This window comes from Cricetulus griseus, assembly GCF_003668045.3.
Source record: "Cricetulus griseus strain 17A/GY chromosome 1 unlocalized genomic scaffold, alternate assembly CriGri-PICRH-1.0 chr1_0, whole genome shotgun sequence".
NCBI lineage: Eukaryota > Metazoa > Chordata > Mammalia > Rodentia > Cricetidae > Cricetulus > Cricetulus griseus.
This window is the reverse complement of record NW_023276806.1, coordinates 21097876-21111835: the sequence shown is the minus strand read 5'-3', so window position 1 is coordinate 21111835 and position 13960 is coordinate 21097876. Positions and strand designations below refer to the sequence as shown.

The 13960-nt window shown below is 44.4% G+C and overlaps 1 protein-coding gene and 1 non-coding gene across 5 annotated transcripts in view; both read right to left on the bottom strand.

Annotated features, from left to right (window-relative positions):
- Metap1 (methionyl aminopeptidase 1) overlaps positions 1 to 13501 on the bottom strand; it is a 41627-nt gene extending 28126 nt beyond the window's left edge. For 2 of the 4 annotated variants that reach the window (XM_035452003.1, XM_027395819.2), the window contains exons 1-4: positions 13342 to 13501; positions 4781 to 4832; positions 2183 to 2295; positions 1042 to 1102 (exon numbers count right to left, since the gene is read on the bottom strand). In XM_035452003.1, coding sequence (XP_035307894.1) covers positions 1042 to 1102; positions 2183 to 2295; positions 4781 to 4832; positions 13342 to 13455 — 340 coding nt within the window. In that variant the 5' untranslated portion in view covers positions 13456 to 13501. The remainder of the gene's footprint in view (positions 1 to 1041; positions 1103 to 2182; positions 2296 to 4780; positions 4833 to 13341) is intronic. The other 2 variants (XM_027395818.2, XM_027395817.2) reach the window with 2 other exon arrangements.
- LOC113831838 lies at positions 6311 to 6441 on the bottom strand. Its single transcript, XR_003481346.1, has one exon. It is a non-coding gene; the product is annotated as a small nucleolar RNA SNORA36 family (small nucleolar RNA).
- Positions 13502 to 13960: the final 459 nt, after the last annotated feature.

Sequence of the window (13960 nt, the reverse complement as noted above, 5' to 3'; positions counted from 1 at the left end):
TTAAAACTTATGTTTATTTCTTAAAATACAAGTTAATACTACCTTCAAAAGAGAGTAATAGAATTACATACCTCAAAGGTATCAATCACTCATACTGTGTTTTCCTTAAATTTATTCACAATGGATTTAGCTAAATTTTAAAACTACATATAGAAAATGACACTATGATTCCGGGCATCTTAAGAGAAAAACAGCCATATCAGCTTACATTCAACTGTGCAACTGTCCACACAGGCAGCAGACATGGAATTCCATACTCAGAGGGCTGAGACAGAATGACTGTACAGGAGGCCAGCTTGGACTACGTAATCAGATCATGTCAACACCAAAACATTTTAAATGTTTTAAATTTAAAAATAAACACATAAATAATATGAAAAAATCTCTGGTATTCACCATTTCTCATTTCTGACATGAAAAACCAGTCAACACCAGTCCAACCTAAATACTATACAAGTTCAAAGGTCAGAGACTAAGCCCACTGACCTGTGTAGCAAATTACTCATCTTGTCTGCATGTCTCACTATTATCTATAAAACAGAGAAGACAACAGAACCTACCTCAGAAGTGTTCAAAGTATTAAATGGAGTAACACGTGCAAAGAACTTAGCACAGTGCCTGACACATAGTTAAGCAAAAACAAACATCAATTACTATTAAAGAATCACCAGGGTCATGCTCATCAAACCACCACTAGCACTACTGCTAAGTGGCCTTCTACTAAGGCCACAGCCAGTCTCCAGTGAGCACTCACTCAGGCCTCTCCCTCCCATCTGGCAGTTCATTTCTAACACAAAACACAGTATTCTTCTGAATGCAGTCTTCAATAGCCACATAAGCAGTTTTCAGAACTGGACAGATGCTTAATGGAGGAAAAAAAAAAATCTTCATCTATTTTAAATGCTCTAATGTGGCTTTTAAAAAAGAAGTTTATAATACGTGTCCAGCACTGAAAACTCTATTAAAAAAAGCATCCCTTCCTTTGCAGTGATAACCAAGCCCACAAAGGGAACAATGCAGAACCAGGCAAGCAGGACTTACCTAGGGGGTGGTCAGCGTAGTCTGGCCTCTGAATGTAACTGGGCACTGGCCGTGTGGGCATCTGAAAACAGTAAGGAGATCAGTTCAACATCTATTAACCAGTAATAAAGACAAGCCCGGGAAGAAAGCTGAAGTGTGAAGTCCAAGACACCGCTTTTCGTAAGTTAATCTTAGTTGACATGTTAATATTTTAAGATTCCCATTTCAGTCACTAAGGCTAAGCTTACTTTCCTCTGTGTGGTGCCACATCCATGTTTGAGAAAGGAGGAGAGCAGCTAAAGGTACCCGTGCGTGCAGATTGGATGTGAAATGGAGTGAGGCATTAGATAAGAGAGCAAGCTGTGGCCGAGTCTGACCAAAGACACTATACTCATGCATGAAAGTCCCTTCAGGAAGGGGCTGCAGTGGTTCTTAAGCCACTGTCATTAGGTGATAATGTGTCACATTAAAAATTCATAGAATAGTAGTATCATACACTACTCTCTCATGACAGCCATAAGAATATTTATCCCAACAGGTGGTGGTGGCGCACACCTTTAATCCCAGCATTTGGGAGGCAGAGTCAGATCTCTTTGAGTTCAAGGACAGCCTAGTCCTTAGAGAGTTCCAAGACAGCTAGAGCTACACAGGGAAAACCCTGTCTGTCTTGAAAAAGAGGGAGAGAAGGAGGAAGGGAGAGAGGGAGGGAGGAGGGAGGGAAGAAGGAAGGAAGGAAGGAAGGAAGGAAGGAAGGAAAGAAGGAAGGAAGGAAGGTTGGTTCATCCCATTCTTCTTTAAAGTGCATGAAATTTTTTTTTTTTTTTTTTTTTTTGGTTTTTCGAGACATGGTCTCTCTGTGTAGCTTTGGAGCCTATCCTGGCACTCGCTCTGGAGACCAGGCTGGCCTCGAACTCACAGAGATCCACCTACCTCTGCCTCCCAAGTGCTGGCATTAAAGGCGTGTGCCACCAACACCCGGTGAAGTTTTAGTGTTTATATCTGAAATCTGCTCCACTTCCCCAACTGGCCTTGTCCTACTAGTTCCTAAATAATATCCCCCAAGATCTAAAATGTCTGCTGCTCCTTTCTGAAGGCAACCCTGCTCATCAGTCATTACTGAGCACTGCTTTGAGACAATGTTACATTCTGATTACAAACTCACCAGTGGATAGTGTGGTCTCAGTTTACCCGTGTACCGGTACCCTGCCCACGGGTCAGTGTTCACATCACCTTCTACAGTCCAGGAACATACTTCTCGTTTTGCCTTTTCATCTTCTGGGAGAGAGAGATGGACAAATGTGAAAGGGAGGAGAGAAGAAAGAGATGCTTCAGTCATCAGGCTACTGAGCAGTATACTTTCTCTCTTAGCTAACTACAGAACGAAGAGCCCAGGCACAAAACTCCAACCTAACCTGACAAAGCAGCTGCCTTACTGCTCTGCTCACAAACCTTCCGACCCTCTCAATCTCAGTGCCTGGGGCTATACTCAATCTCAAACAGAAGAACAGCAGCCAATGGTAAACATATGCTCTCTACAATGTCAATTCATACAAACTTTAAAATATCAAATATGATATATCAAACCTTCCCATCTGAATTCAGACTTCACAGCTGAATTCTATGCTCTTATTTAAAAGTAGTAATCTTATATCACCCCACAGCAAACTTACATAAAAATAATTTTTCAATGTTTTTTTAACACACACACACCCCCAAAGATTTATTTTTACATGCACTGGTGTTTTGCCTACACGAATGTCTGTGTTAGGGTACCATATCCCCTGGAACTGGAATTACAGACAGTTAGCTGAGCTGCCAGGTAGGTGCTGGGGATTGAACCTGGGTCTTCTAGAAGAGCAGTCACTGCTCTTAACCACTGAGCTATCTCCCCAGTTCCCCGATACAAAACTATTTCTGAACCCGAAACACAAATGGACTCCATTCACTGTCACTGGATTCAAGTATGATTGAAAAAGTTTCAAAATGACAACTGATGCTTGCTTCAAGTAAGGCCAGCATGTTTGTCTTAAACAGGATAAGAGCAATCAAGATTGAGGTTTTGTTGGCAGTGGGAGACTACGGTAGGACAATCATTAAGTTCAGGTCATACAGAGAGCTGCATCGTAGACTCCAGGGCTGTCCAGATGGCTCAGTGAATCAAGGAGGCAACCATATCCCCCCAAAACTCTTGACTTCCTTCCACACTTGTAGCATGTATTCACGCATATGTATGTACAAACACACATAAAATGGTAAATGCAAATTAAAGAACCATTTAGATTCTGTCTCAAAACAAATTCAAAAAGGCTTTGCTTTACCATACTCCTAGGGAGTAAGGAAGGAAAAGGAAAGGAAAAGGAAAAGGAAAAGGAAAAGGAAAGGAAAGGAAAGGAAAGGAAGCCTTTCAAATCTCCCTGCTGATCAGCACCCCTGCCCTTCTACAAACTATTTTCAAAGGAGAACTGAAAGCAGACCTCAAACAAACACACCAAAGCTACCAGGACACACAAGGCTGAAACACAGCAAGTTCTTGTCTAATCTCTACACAAAACTCACTAGAAATTTACACCTGAAAATTTAAGTAAGCTAACATTCCAGGATCCACTTAATCCAAGTCCCAAATGCTAGACAAGTGCTAGATTTCTAATAACCCTGAGATGAACTGAGGCTGGCACCAAAACTTTTTAAACAACTGTAAAAAGCAAAGGACATTGTACGTTCTTTTTCCAAAACCACAGTGCAATAGGTCCAGATAAGATACAGGCAGTGAGTGAGCCCAAGAGCATCAGACTTCATGCCATTGAAGTAAGACCCAAAATACACGACCTCCAAGCTGCTCTTCCTTTATGGTTGGTAAATTTTCACCTACATTATTTCCTACTCACAGGCTACACACACCCCCACCCCCACCCCACCCCCACCCCACCCCCCCCCCCGGGGGATAACCCAGCATTCCCATTAAGCACAGATATGACTTTATACCACCACAAATATAGATATATATATCTTTTTAAAATTTTATTTCTTTTTCCTTCAAAGATGATTTGGCTAACATCAGATGCTTTGGTAAAGCAATCTAACAAACTTCATTAGACCAAGGAACTCCTAGAAAACAGAGGCAGATGAGTACAGGTACCAAAATCATTAAGACAGAAAGTTTACAGCAACTAATGAACTACCACACTACCCGCCAAAACTGTTTGCATCAGATGGCAATACTTTATGCACAGCAGGTCCTTGTCAATTCCCAGGGAGCCATGCAGGCCATCTCAAATCAACCACACTAGTAACTACATTTACAGGATGAGGAGCCAAAGAAATAGTTAACAGTCTGTGGGGTCATACAAGACACCTCAGAATCAACAGGGTGTGGTGACACTTGCCTATAATCTAGCACCTGGGAGGTAGAAACAGGGAGGTCAGAGACTTAAAACCATTATCAGCTACAGAACAATAGCGATCTGGCCAAATAAAATCCAACAGACCCTGTATCCTCAGCCTACAATATGCAGACACCCTAGGAAAGACGAGAGGGTGCCAAAAGGCACTGTCAGGTACTATCGAAGCTAGACCCATCTACCCATAGTAAACCCATGGAACAAGATTAACCAGACGTAATTAGACATATTTTACTACATACTGCCCAAGAATAATCCCAGATGTCAGAATTACAGTTTCAGAACTAAGAGGAGTCCTCACCCTGGCACCAAAGCTGCATCCAAGGCAAAGGGCAAGCATGAGGACAAGCAATGTCACTTACTTGCTTTCTTATGCAGTAACTTGTGAGTAGCCCAGCTTCCTTTAAAGCATTCCTAAAAGAGCAAACAGGGAAATCAGTTTCAGGCCTTCATTAATCAGAAACATTTTTTTTTTCTTTTTCATTCACACATAAGCCAAGGAAAGACTGGACACCAGGCTGGTTCTGACTTCAAACTTCTAATGATTCAAATTTGCAGACTAAGACAGGACTACCAACCGAGATAAGCAAGCCAACATTAGTTAGCGCACAAGTTAACATTTTCACCTCAGAGTGTAACAGAATAGTGAGTCAACAAACGGCTCTAGAGCAACCCAATAGCCACAGAAAAGGTGCAAAATATCCTACATGAAAATTAACTCAAAATGGCAGACAGACTCCAAAGAAAATCTTCAAAATCTAGGATCAGGCAAAGATTACTTTGACTTGATACCAAAAACATGAGTTCACAAAGACAGATCAATAAAATGGAGTACGTCAAAATGTTAACCGTTTGCTGTAGGTGAAGGAGATGAAAAGACAAACAGGCTAGGGTTGTAGCTTAGCTGGTTGTTTACATGCATAACATGCATGAGACCATGGGTTCATCCCCAGCTCTGCATAATCCAGGGTGGTGGTGCCCATCTGTAATCCCAAGACTCGGTGATAAAGACAGAAGCAAGAGTTCAAGGCTATTCTGGGCTACTGAGAGAGTTTGAGGTCAGCCTGGGCTATATGAGACCCTGTCTTTTTTTGTTTTTAAATAAAAAAACTGGGAGAAAATAAATGCAAGTCACACATGTAGGTTTAGTGCTTAGATTATAAATAGAACTCTCAAAAGTGAAAAATATATACTGTAGAGTCAAAAAATAAGCAAAAACTACGGACAGTTCATTTTAAAGGTGGTAAGTGGAAAATAAACACACAAAATGATGCTCAACATCAGTTGTCACTAGGGAAATAGAAACTAAAATTATGAGATATAATAATTTCTGAATGCTAAATGAATAAATAAATGACTAAACAAATAAATTGACAAACCAGGGACAACCCAAAATGTTATAAGACTGTGAACCAACTTGATTACTCCCATTGGTGTAACCACTGTGAAAACAGTTCAGCATTTTCTCTGGAAGCTAAACAAGAATGTCCACACGGGCCGGGCGGTGGTGGCGCACGCCTTCAATCCCAGCAAGCGGGAGGCAGAGGCAGGCGGATCTCTGTGAGTTCGAGGCCAGCCTGGTCTCCAGAGCGAGTGCCAAGATAGCCTCCAAAGCTATACAGAGAAACCCTGTCTCAAGAAACCAAAAAAGAATGTCCACACGGCCCAGCAACTGCGTATTTGGTCCTTCATCCAGAGACCCTCACTCCTGAACAGGAACATTTACAGCAGCTTTATCCATAATAGTCAACACCTGGAACCAGCCAAGCTATCCTTCCCCAAGCAAGCAGTTAAACAAACTATAGAAACAGACATTCCAGAGACTATCATGCAACAATCAAAAGACAAAAGTTACAAAACATTGATAACTTTTTAAAAGCTTTTTTATTTATTTGTGTAGACTGGAGGTCTATGAATAGATTAATACACTCTATTCAGTCAGTCCCCTCAGCCAACTTCAATGTCCCAAAGTTAAATTAACAGAACAGGGAAGCTGCCCTGAACTGAACTCAACACTTTGGAGAATCACAAACATTTTTAAGGACTGTTACACAAAAGAAACAGTTATTGGCCGGGCATGGTGGCACATGCCATTAAACCCACCCCTCTGGAGGCAAGGGCCTGCAGGTAGGTTCCAGGCCAGCCAGGACTACACACTGAACGACTACCTCAAATAATAAAATATAAATAAAAAGACTAAACCACAAGGGTTTGCAGCAAGATATTTATGAAAAGCCTAAGAAATGGCATCAGTCAGGCAGTGGTGGTGCACTCAGGAGGCAGAGGCAGGCAGATCTCTGAGTTCAAGACCAGCCAGGTCTACAGAGCTAGTTCTAGGACAGCTAAGGCTGTTACAGAGAAACACTATCTTGAAACCCCGCCCCCCCAAAAAAAAACAAGACAGAGGGGGGAGGGAGGGAACAGAAGGAAGGGAGGAAAGAGAGGAAGGAAGGCCATCAACACAAGTACCGGTTTGGAAAGGGATCTAGGGTAGAGTTATAATTCAGCTGTACAGCATTCGCCTGAGCGTGTAGTGTCTTCTGTAACAATCCTAAGGCAGCCCTGCCCAAGTCCACCCTGCACTGTGCTTGAACAGGACTCCCTAGCTGGTCGAATTATCTGGGACAGCTGCAGAGCCTTAAGAAGGAGCCCAGCTGGAACATGAGGCTCACTGGAGCTAACTTGAGATCTGGTGTCTTCTGGCCGGCTTCCTGACAGCAGACACAATGGGGCCCGCTGCCTCATGCTTGGCCCACCAGCATTCCTCACAGCCTCGGACTTATCTCCCTCCTTAAACTGTAAGTCAAAACAGCCATTACTCCTCTGAGTTTCCTCTCGGGAAGTTGGCCAGAGTGATGAAAACTAATACAGTAACCAACAGTTAAAGAGTTTTCAATGTTTTAACCAAAAAACAACAAACAAACAAAACAAAGGTTTTCCTATTAGCTGTAGAGAATATTTTGCATAGAATCAGCTCCCTTTTTTTTTTTTAATGGTTCCACCCTAACATGTAAAGCAAAGCAAGGACTGTCTGTATTAAAAGCCAGTTCTATATAGTGCTTCAGGACCTCGTTAATCATTATGAGTGTGACCAAGAGAGATAGCTTGAACAGACACCAAGTTCTGTTCCTAGCACCCAGGGGATCCAATGCCCTCTTCTGTTCTCTGTGGGTACTACACACACATGCACAAGGGTATATATCTGAAGACCAACACTGTCCCGTGCTCAAGTATGTATGGTTGTTCCCCAGTCTGAAGCCTTTCTGGTGGGCACTATTGCTAGAACAGGCTCATCCTTAACATTATCTGACCTCCTTTATCTCTCCCTTTGCCCAGCTCTGTGCATTTTTATTAGGCTTTATAACTTAAATTGTGGTTAGTCATGTAATACTTGTCTCAAATGGTAAGAAACCATCCTACAGTTACTGCTGAGCGCCTAGCGGCTAACCCACTTTGTACTTTACTTACAACATGAACTGGTGCCACTTCCCCTAAGATGACAGACTGCCAACACTCATGTCAAAAAGTGGATACACACCACCCTCGTTTCCTCTGGCTACATAGCTAGGCTTTTTAGAAAGCTTGCAATGTTAACAATCCCATGTCACCAGCATGTCTTTTTTTCTAAGATATGTGTGTGTGTGTGTGTGTGTGTGTGTGTGTGTGTGTGTGTGTGTGTGTGTGTTTTGCAGGCACATGCAGTAGTGTAAACAAAGCCCACCAGAGAACATTTGTAAGCCACCCCCATATGAGTTCTGGAAACTGAACTCTAGTCCTCTGTGGGAAGAGCAAATGCTCTCTCTCAATGCTGCACCATCTATCTAACTTGCCCCAAATATGCCTTTACAGCTATGGATTTGGTTTGAATTTTATGTCCAATGTTACCATTTATAATTTCCATCATATATTCATTTTGGTTGGTCAATTCTTTCTATTTTTGTAAAATAATCACATGACATTTTGGATGAGAAACACCCACTGCTGTCTACATGTGAGCTGCAAATGACAGAATTACTGGTGGACAGGGACAGAAGCAGAGACCCATTAGTGATGGACATGCACATCTAGTAATCTATGGACTGAAGAGTTAGTATTCTGTCACCGATGCTCAGGAAGAACTGGTTGGCTGGTTGCAATAACTTGTCCAAAATATAAGTTGGGCATAGCGCTGCATATGCCTATAATCCCAGCATAAAAAAAGCTAAGCTAGGATTGCCACAAGTCCTTAGGGAGGACCCAGCTTGGACAACATAATGAGAATTTGTCTCAAAAAATAACAATAATAATTCACCCAAATGTTATTAAACAATACTTATTCTCAAATATATTTTTAAACCTTCTATCAATATATGAGGTTGGGACCACAGCAATTCTTCAGCAGTTAAGAGCACTTGTTCTTGCAGAGGACCTGAGTTCAGTTCCCAGCACCCACAAGGTGGCTCACAGCCATCCTTAACTCCAGTTCCAGGGGATCTGATGGCTGCTTCTGACCTCCAAGAATACCAGACACATGGTACACACACATGCCTGCAGACACAACACTCTCACACATGATAAATAAATCTAAATGATAAATATGGTAATAAGAGTCTTGAAATCACTTACCAAACATTAGGCTAGGCATTTTATATGATCTTACTCACCTTCTTCCTCACTCTAAGAATAGTACCATCATCAGTAATCTTAAAAGTTACAAGATGAGGCCGGGTAGTGGTGGCGCACGCCTTCAATCCCAGCACTCAGGAGGCAGAGGCAGGCAGATCTCTCTGAGTTCAAGACCAGCCTGGTCTACAAGACTGTCTCCAGGACAGTCTCCAAAGCCACAGAGAAACCCTGTCTAGAGAAATCAAAAAAAAAAAAAAAAAAGAAAAAGTTACAAGATGAGTTAGTTATCCAAGGATACTGGAGCAAAGACTAAAAGCCAGGTCTGACTGCACAATTCAGCCTCCTCTCACTTAGCTACAGCCACTGACTTTTTAAATTCTGAAATCCAGAAACAGTAATGCTCCATTTAGTTCCTCCTCAGCTAATCATCTACCTCAGGGCAAGACAATGGACAACATAGAACCTGTTACATCACAGTAGTTAAGAAACTGAAATTTTAACTTCCGCCATAATTAATAAATGACAACAACTAAAAGACACCTTTGTCCAGTGTTACCCACTCTTTTAAAAGATAATGTGCGGGTAGAATCCCACCGCAGGCCCATTCCCTCAACTTTCATTTGATGAACTGGGAGCACACTGATACCACAAGGAACTTCAGAAAAACACCAAAGGAGTAAACCTCAGTCCCATCTCAAAAAACAAAACTCTCACAGGTGAAGAAAATAGGGCACATACAACTACTATTCATTCAGTAAGAAGGGATACCTATCAAGACAAACATCACACCCTTTTGAGAGATCAATTTTAATAATGGGTCTTATTCCATTAAAGGAGGAACTTAAAATGAAACAACTCAGATAAAAATATTTGTTTTTAAACATAAAATACAGCATTTTTAACAATAAAATAAGCCGTTATTTATGTAGTTTACCTCTCTGGTCAGTGCCTTACCTACTCATTTCACCTACCAAAATCTTTTGGTAGAAACAACTAGTGCCCCCATTTCTGAAAAAAGAAAATGAAAGCCAGAAGCTTTGTGCACAAAGTTACACAGAAGAGGGGCCTCTTTCTGACTTTCCAGACATTTACTCACTCACTCAAAAGTGTTGACCACTTGCTGCATACAAAGTACAGTACAAGGAAACGAGCATTCAGCCATGAAAATGATACCTCTCCTTATGATTAAAGACATTGCCTTCTGTCTTCTAACAAGTAAGGTAGCTGCAGGTCATTAAAATGTTATTAAAAAAAAAGTTATGGTGTTATAAATAGGTGTCTTTGTAGTTTGGTTTGGTTCCAAAGACAAGCTGGCCAGTATTAGGGAAGGGGGGGGAGACAAAAAAAACAAAAGCACCTCTGAAAAGAACAATGCTCAATAGCAAGGTAAAACCTTAGTCTCAACACTGATGTAAATGTTTTAGAAAAAGTTACAGTGGCTTGCTAAGGGCTCTACTGGGGCTGAAAGGACAGCTGTGACTTCAGAGAGCAAGTGACATTCTGGGTAAGTTAAGAGTATAAGCACAGCCCATGAGTATAGCAAGATAATCAGCTAGCCTGAGAAGAGCTACCTAATCTTGGAATCAGAACACCAAAAGCAGTAAGAGTCTCATTACTGAAATAAGTATGATCCAAGTGTGGGGGAAATGACTTTTATAGGCAAGATCTTGTCTGGGTTGGTTTGAGTGGTTTGTTTACAAAGTGAAGAATTACAGTGGAGAAATGAGTGAACCGCTACATCTGGCTCCGTGACAGATTGCACAAAGCAGCCATAGGAGATAGTAACAGGAATGAGGAGAGACTGCATAAGCCACTCTGAATGTTTGATGACAGGCCAAGCAGCAATACTAGTACAGTGATGACGAGGGATGTCCTTCTGTAGGCTGTGAATGTTTCTCTTATTAGTTGATGAATAAAGCTAGTTTTGGCCAATGGACAGGCAGGATGTAGCCAGGCAGGAAGAATAGGCAGGGCTACCAGTCTAGAAGGCTGGGAAGAGGAAAGCAGAGAGTAAACTGCCATCAAGACACCACGGAGCTGCCCAGGGAACAAGAGGTCCGGGCATCACTGGTAAGCCAAGACCATGTGGAGATACACAAATTAAGAGAGAGCTAGCCAGTAAGAAGCCTGAGCCATCAGCCAGTTTATGATTAATATAAGCCTCAGTGTGTTTATTTGGGTCTAAATGGCTGTGAGACCAGGCAGGACAGAACCGTCTGTCTATAATATACCTACAGACTCCAGCAGAGGCTACATTCTTTCTACCATAAATAAGTCTTGGATGTTCTAACAAATGTCTGACATTTCTCCAAACTACACCGATTCAACATTCTTCATAACAGAATGCCACCTATACTTTATGAACAGTTTTCCAAAACCTTAAACATTTATATATATTTTAATTAATTTATAACTGCATCATTTCCCCCTTCTTTTTCCTTCCTCCAACCCTTCCCATAAACCCTCTTGCTCTTAAATCCATGGCCTCTATTACTTTGTAATTAAATGTGTGTTAAACTCTTAAAAAGAGAGGGAAGGAGGGAGGGAGGGAGGGAGGGGGAGGGAGGGAGGGAGGGAAGAAGAGAAGGAGGGAGGAAGACAAAATAGTGGCCGTGCTGGAGACGGCTCAATAATTAAGAGCACTGGTTGCTCTTCCATAGGCCCCAGGTTCAATTCCCAGCCCATGGGCTGGCCTTGAACTCACTACCTTAACCAGGTTAGCCTAGTAGAGATCTACCAGTCTCTGCCACCCAAGTGCTGGAATTAAATGTGTGTGCTATTTAAACACTGTATAGACTACATTAATCTACTCAGGTGGTTCACAAATTTTTGTTTTAAGTCCAGGTCCCACACAGAACTCAGTAAGTTAGAATTGGAAAATGATAAAGCCACACAAGAGGCCCTGTACTGGGTTGATAGCCCTAATGCTATTTTTAGATCAGGCAACATTTCTCCATGTGCATTGTTTTGAAAAAAGGATAGCAAAGGTTAAGACTCACTCACTAAAAACAAGACCCATACAACAATGAGATCTCTTGCAATGGCTTGTCTGCAATTGTTAAGGCTTTTAATGATAGGTTTTAATTTCACATTTCTCTTTGCATGTACTTTATATTAGAAAATAGTTTTTGTTGTTTTCACGTAACTATCGCTGCCCTACAGAGCGCACTTCGCTAACAGGGTTTCTCTGTGTAGCCCTGGCTTTCCTGGAACTCGAGAGATCCTCCTGCCTCTGCCTCCCAGATTACAGGCTTGCCACCACCGCTTGGCCACATAACTGCTTTTATTCAACTTTATGTAGATGTCAGTATTAAATTGAGCTGGAATTTAAAAAAAAAAAAGTCTTACATTGTAGGGCTACATGGCCTTACCTTAATTTCAGTGCAACCTTGTGAAATACAGAAGGAAAACTATCCTCATTCTGTCTGTACAGGGTAACACTGGAACTCGGGAAGTTAAGTCACTTCACTTATTCAAGATCTCACAAGAATTACCAAGGCCTTCGGACTATTGATTAACTCACCTCTCCCAGGAACCTATCAGTTTATTGTCAAAATGGCCCCTCGCCATCACACAGTAACTAAGAGTCTAATAACTACCTATTGCTGCCTTGCCATCATTCTTAGTCTCGAAACGCAACGGAACACAAATACTGTTCAGAAAGCACACGCTTCTGTCAGGGCCCATTCAATACTGGGTTTGCTCAGGTGCACAAAACTTCCTAAATACGTGAGAGCCTTAAAGCCTAACCACTGAGGGAACTGTCCTTTCCACTCCATGGGAACTTCAGGAACACAAGTGACTCATCTCTTTAACTCAATTAATAACCCGAGATGCCAACGGAAAAGAATGAATTACACACGCACGCACACCCCCTCCACCCCCACACCCAAAGTTGCTTAAATGTCAAGGCACGGTAGTAAAACACCAGGGGAATGAGGCTGAAACTGCCTTCCCGGCTTCAGGAGGCTGCGGCCACCCCGAGGCCCGCGCGGATCGCTTCCGTCCCCGTCCCGGATTGCACAGGCACCCGAGTGAAAGCCCCGGAGCGCGGCCGCGGCGCCCAGACCGGACCCCGGCTCGGGCGGGCGGAGGTCGCGGGCTACCGGTTCCCGCGCGTCCCCACGCGTCCCCCACCTGCCCACACACCTGGCCGCCCTCCCCGCCGCGGATGCGCAGCCCGAACCCGCCGCAGCTCAGCTTCCGCTCCCGCGAGCGCCGGCGGCCGGCCGCCGAGGCCCGGGCCGCTCCGAGGCCCGAGGGGGAGGCGGCGGGGCCCGGAGGCGGAGGCCCGCAGCGGCGCGGGCTGGGCGGCTACCTGCGAGCAGAAGTACGAGCCCTGGATGCCCAGCTTGATGCAGGTGGGGCACTGGAGCTTGGCCTCGCTGCTGCAGCCCTCCGTCTCGCACACCCGCGTCTCCACCGCCGCCATGCTGCCTGCCTGCCTGCTGCCTGCCTGCCAGCCTGCGGGGAGGAGGAGGAGGAGGAGGAGGCGGAGAGGAGGAGGAGGAGGAGGAGGGAGGAACGGCCGGGGGAGGGGACGGGCCCGGCCGGGGAGGAGCTCCGCCCGTGAGCCTGGGCGCCGGACGGGGACGAGTAGGGCCCGCCCCCTACGCCGCGCGCCCCCGCCCCTACGCCGCGCACGCGCGGCCAGCGCCCCGCCCCCCGGGGGGGCGCGCTCCCCCGCCGCCCCGCCCCGCCCCGCCCCGCCCCCCCGCGCGTCCTGCGGGCGCCCGACAGCCCCGCCCACTCCGCGCACGCGTCCTGGCGCCCCGCCCAGCCGCTCGCCCCGCCTCCGGTTGCTCGCCTAACCTAGCTGCGCCGCCCGCACCACGTGGGGTCCGCGGAGCCCTAGCACCACACTTCCGGTGTCTGGTCGCCTTCTTGCCTCCTGCGTGACTTCGGGACGCCCACCGTGAAATTCCCACACTCGCGGG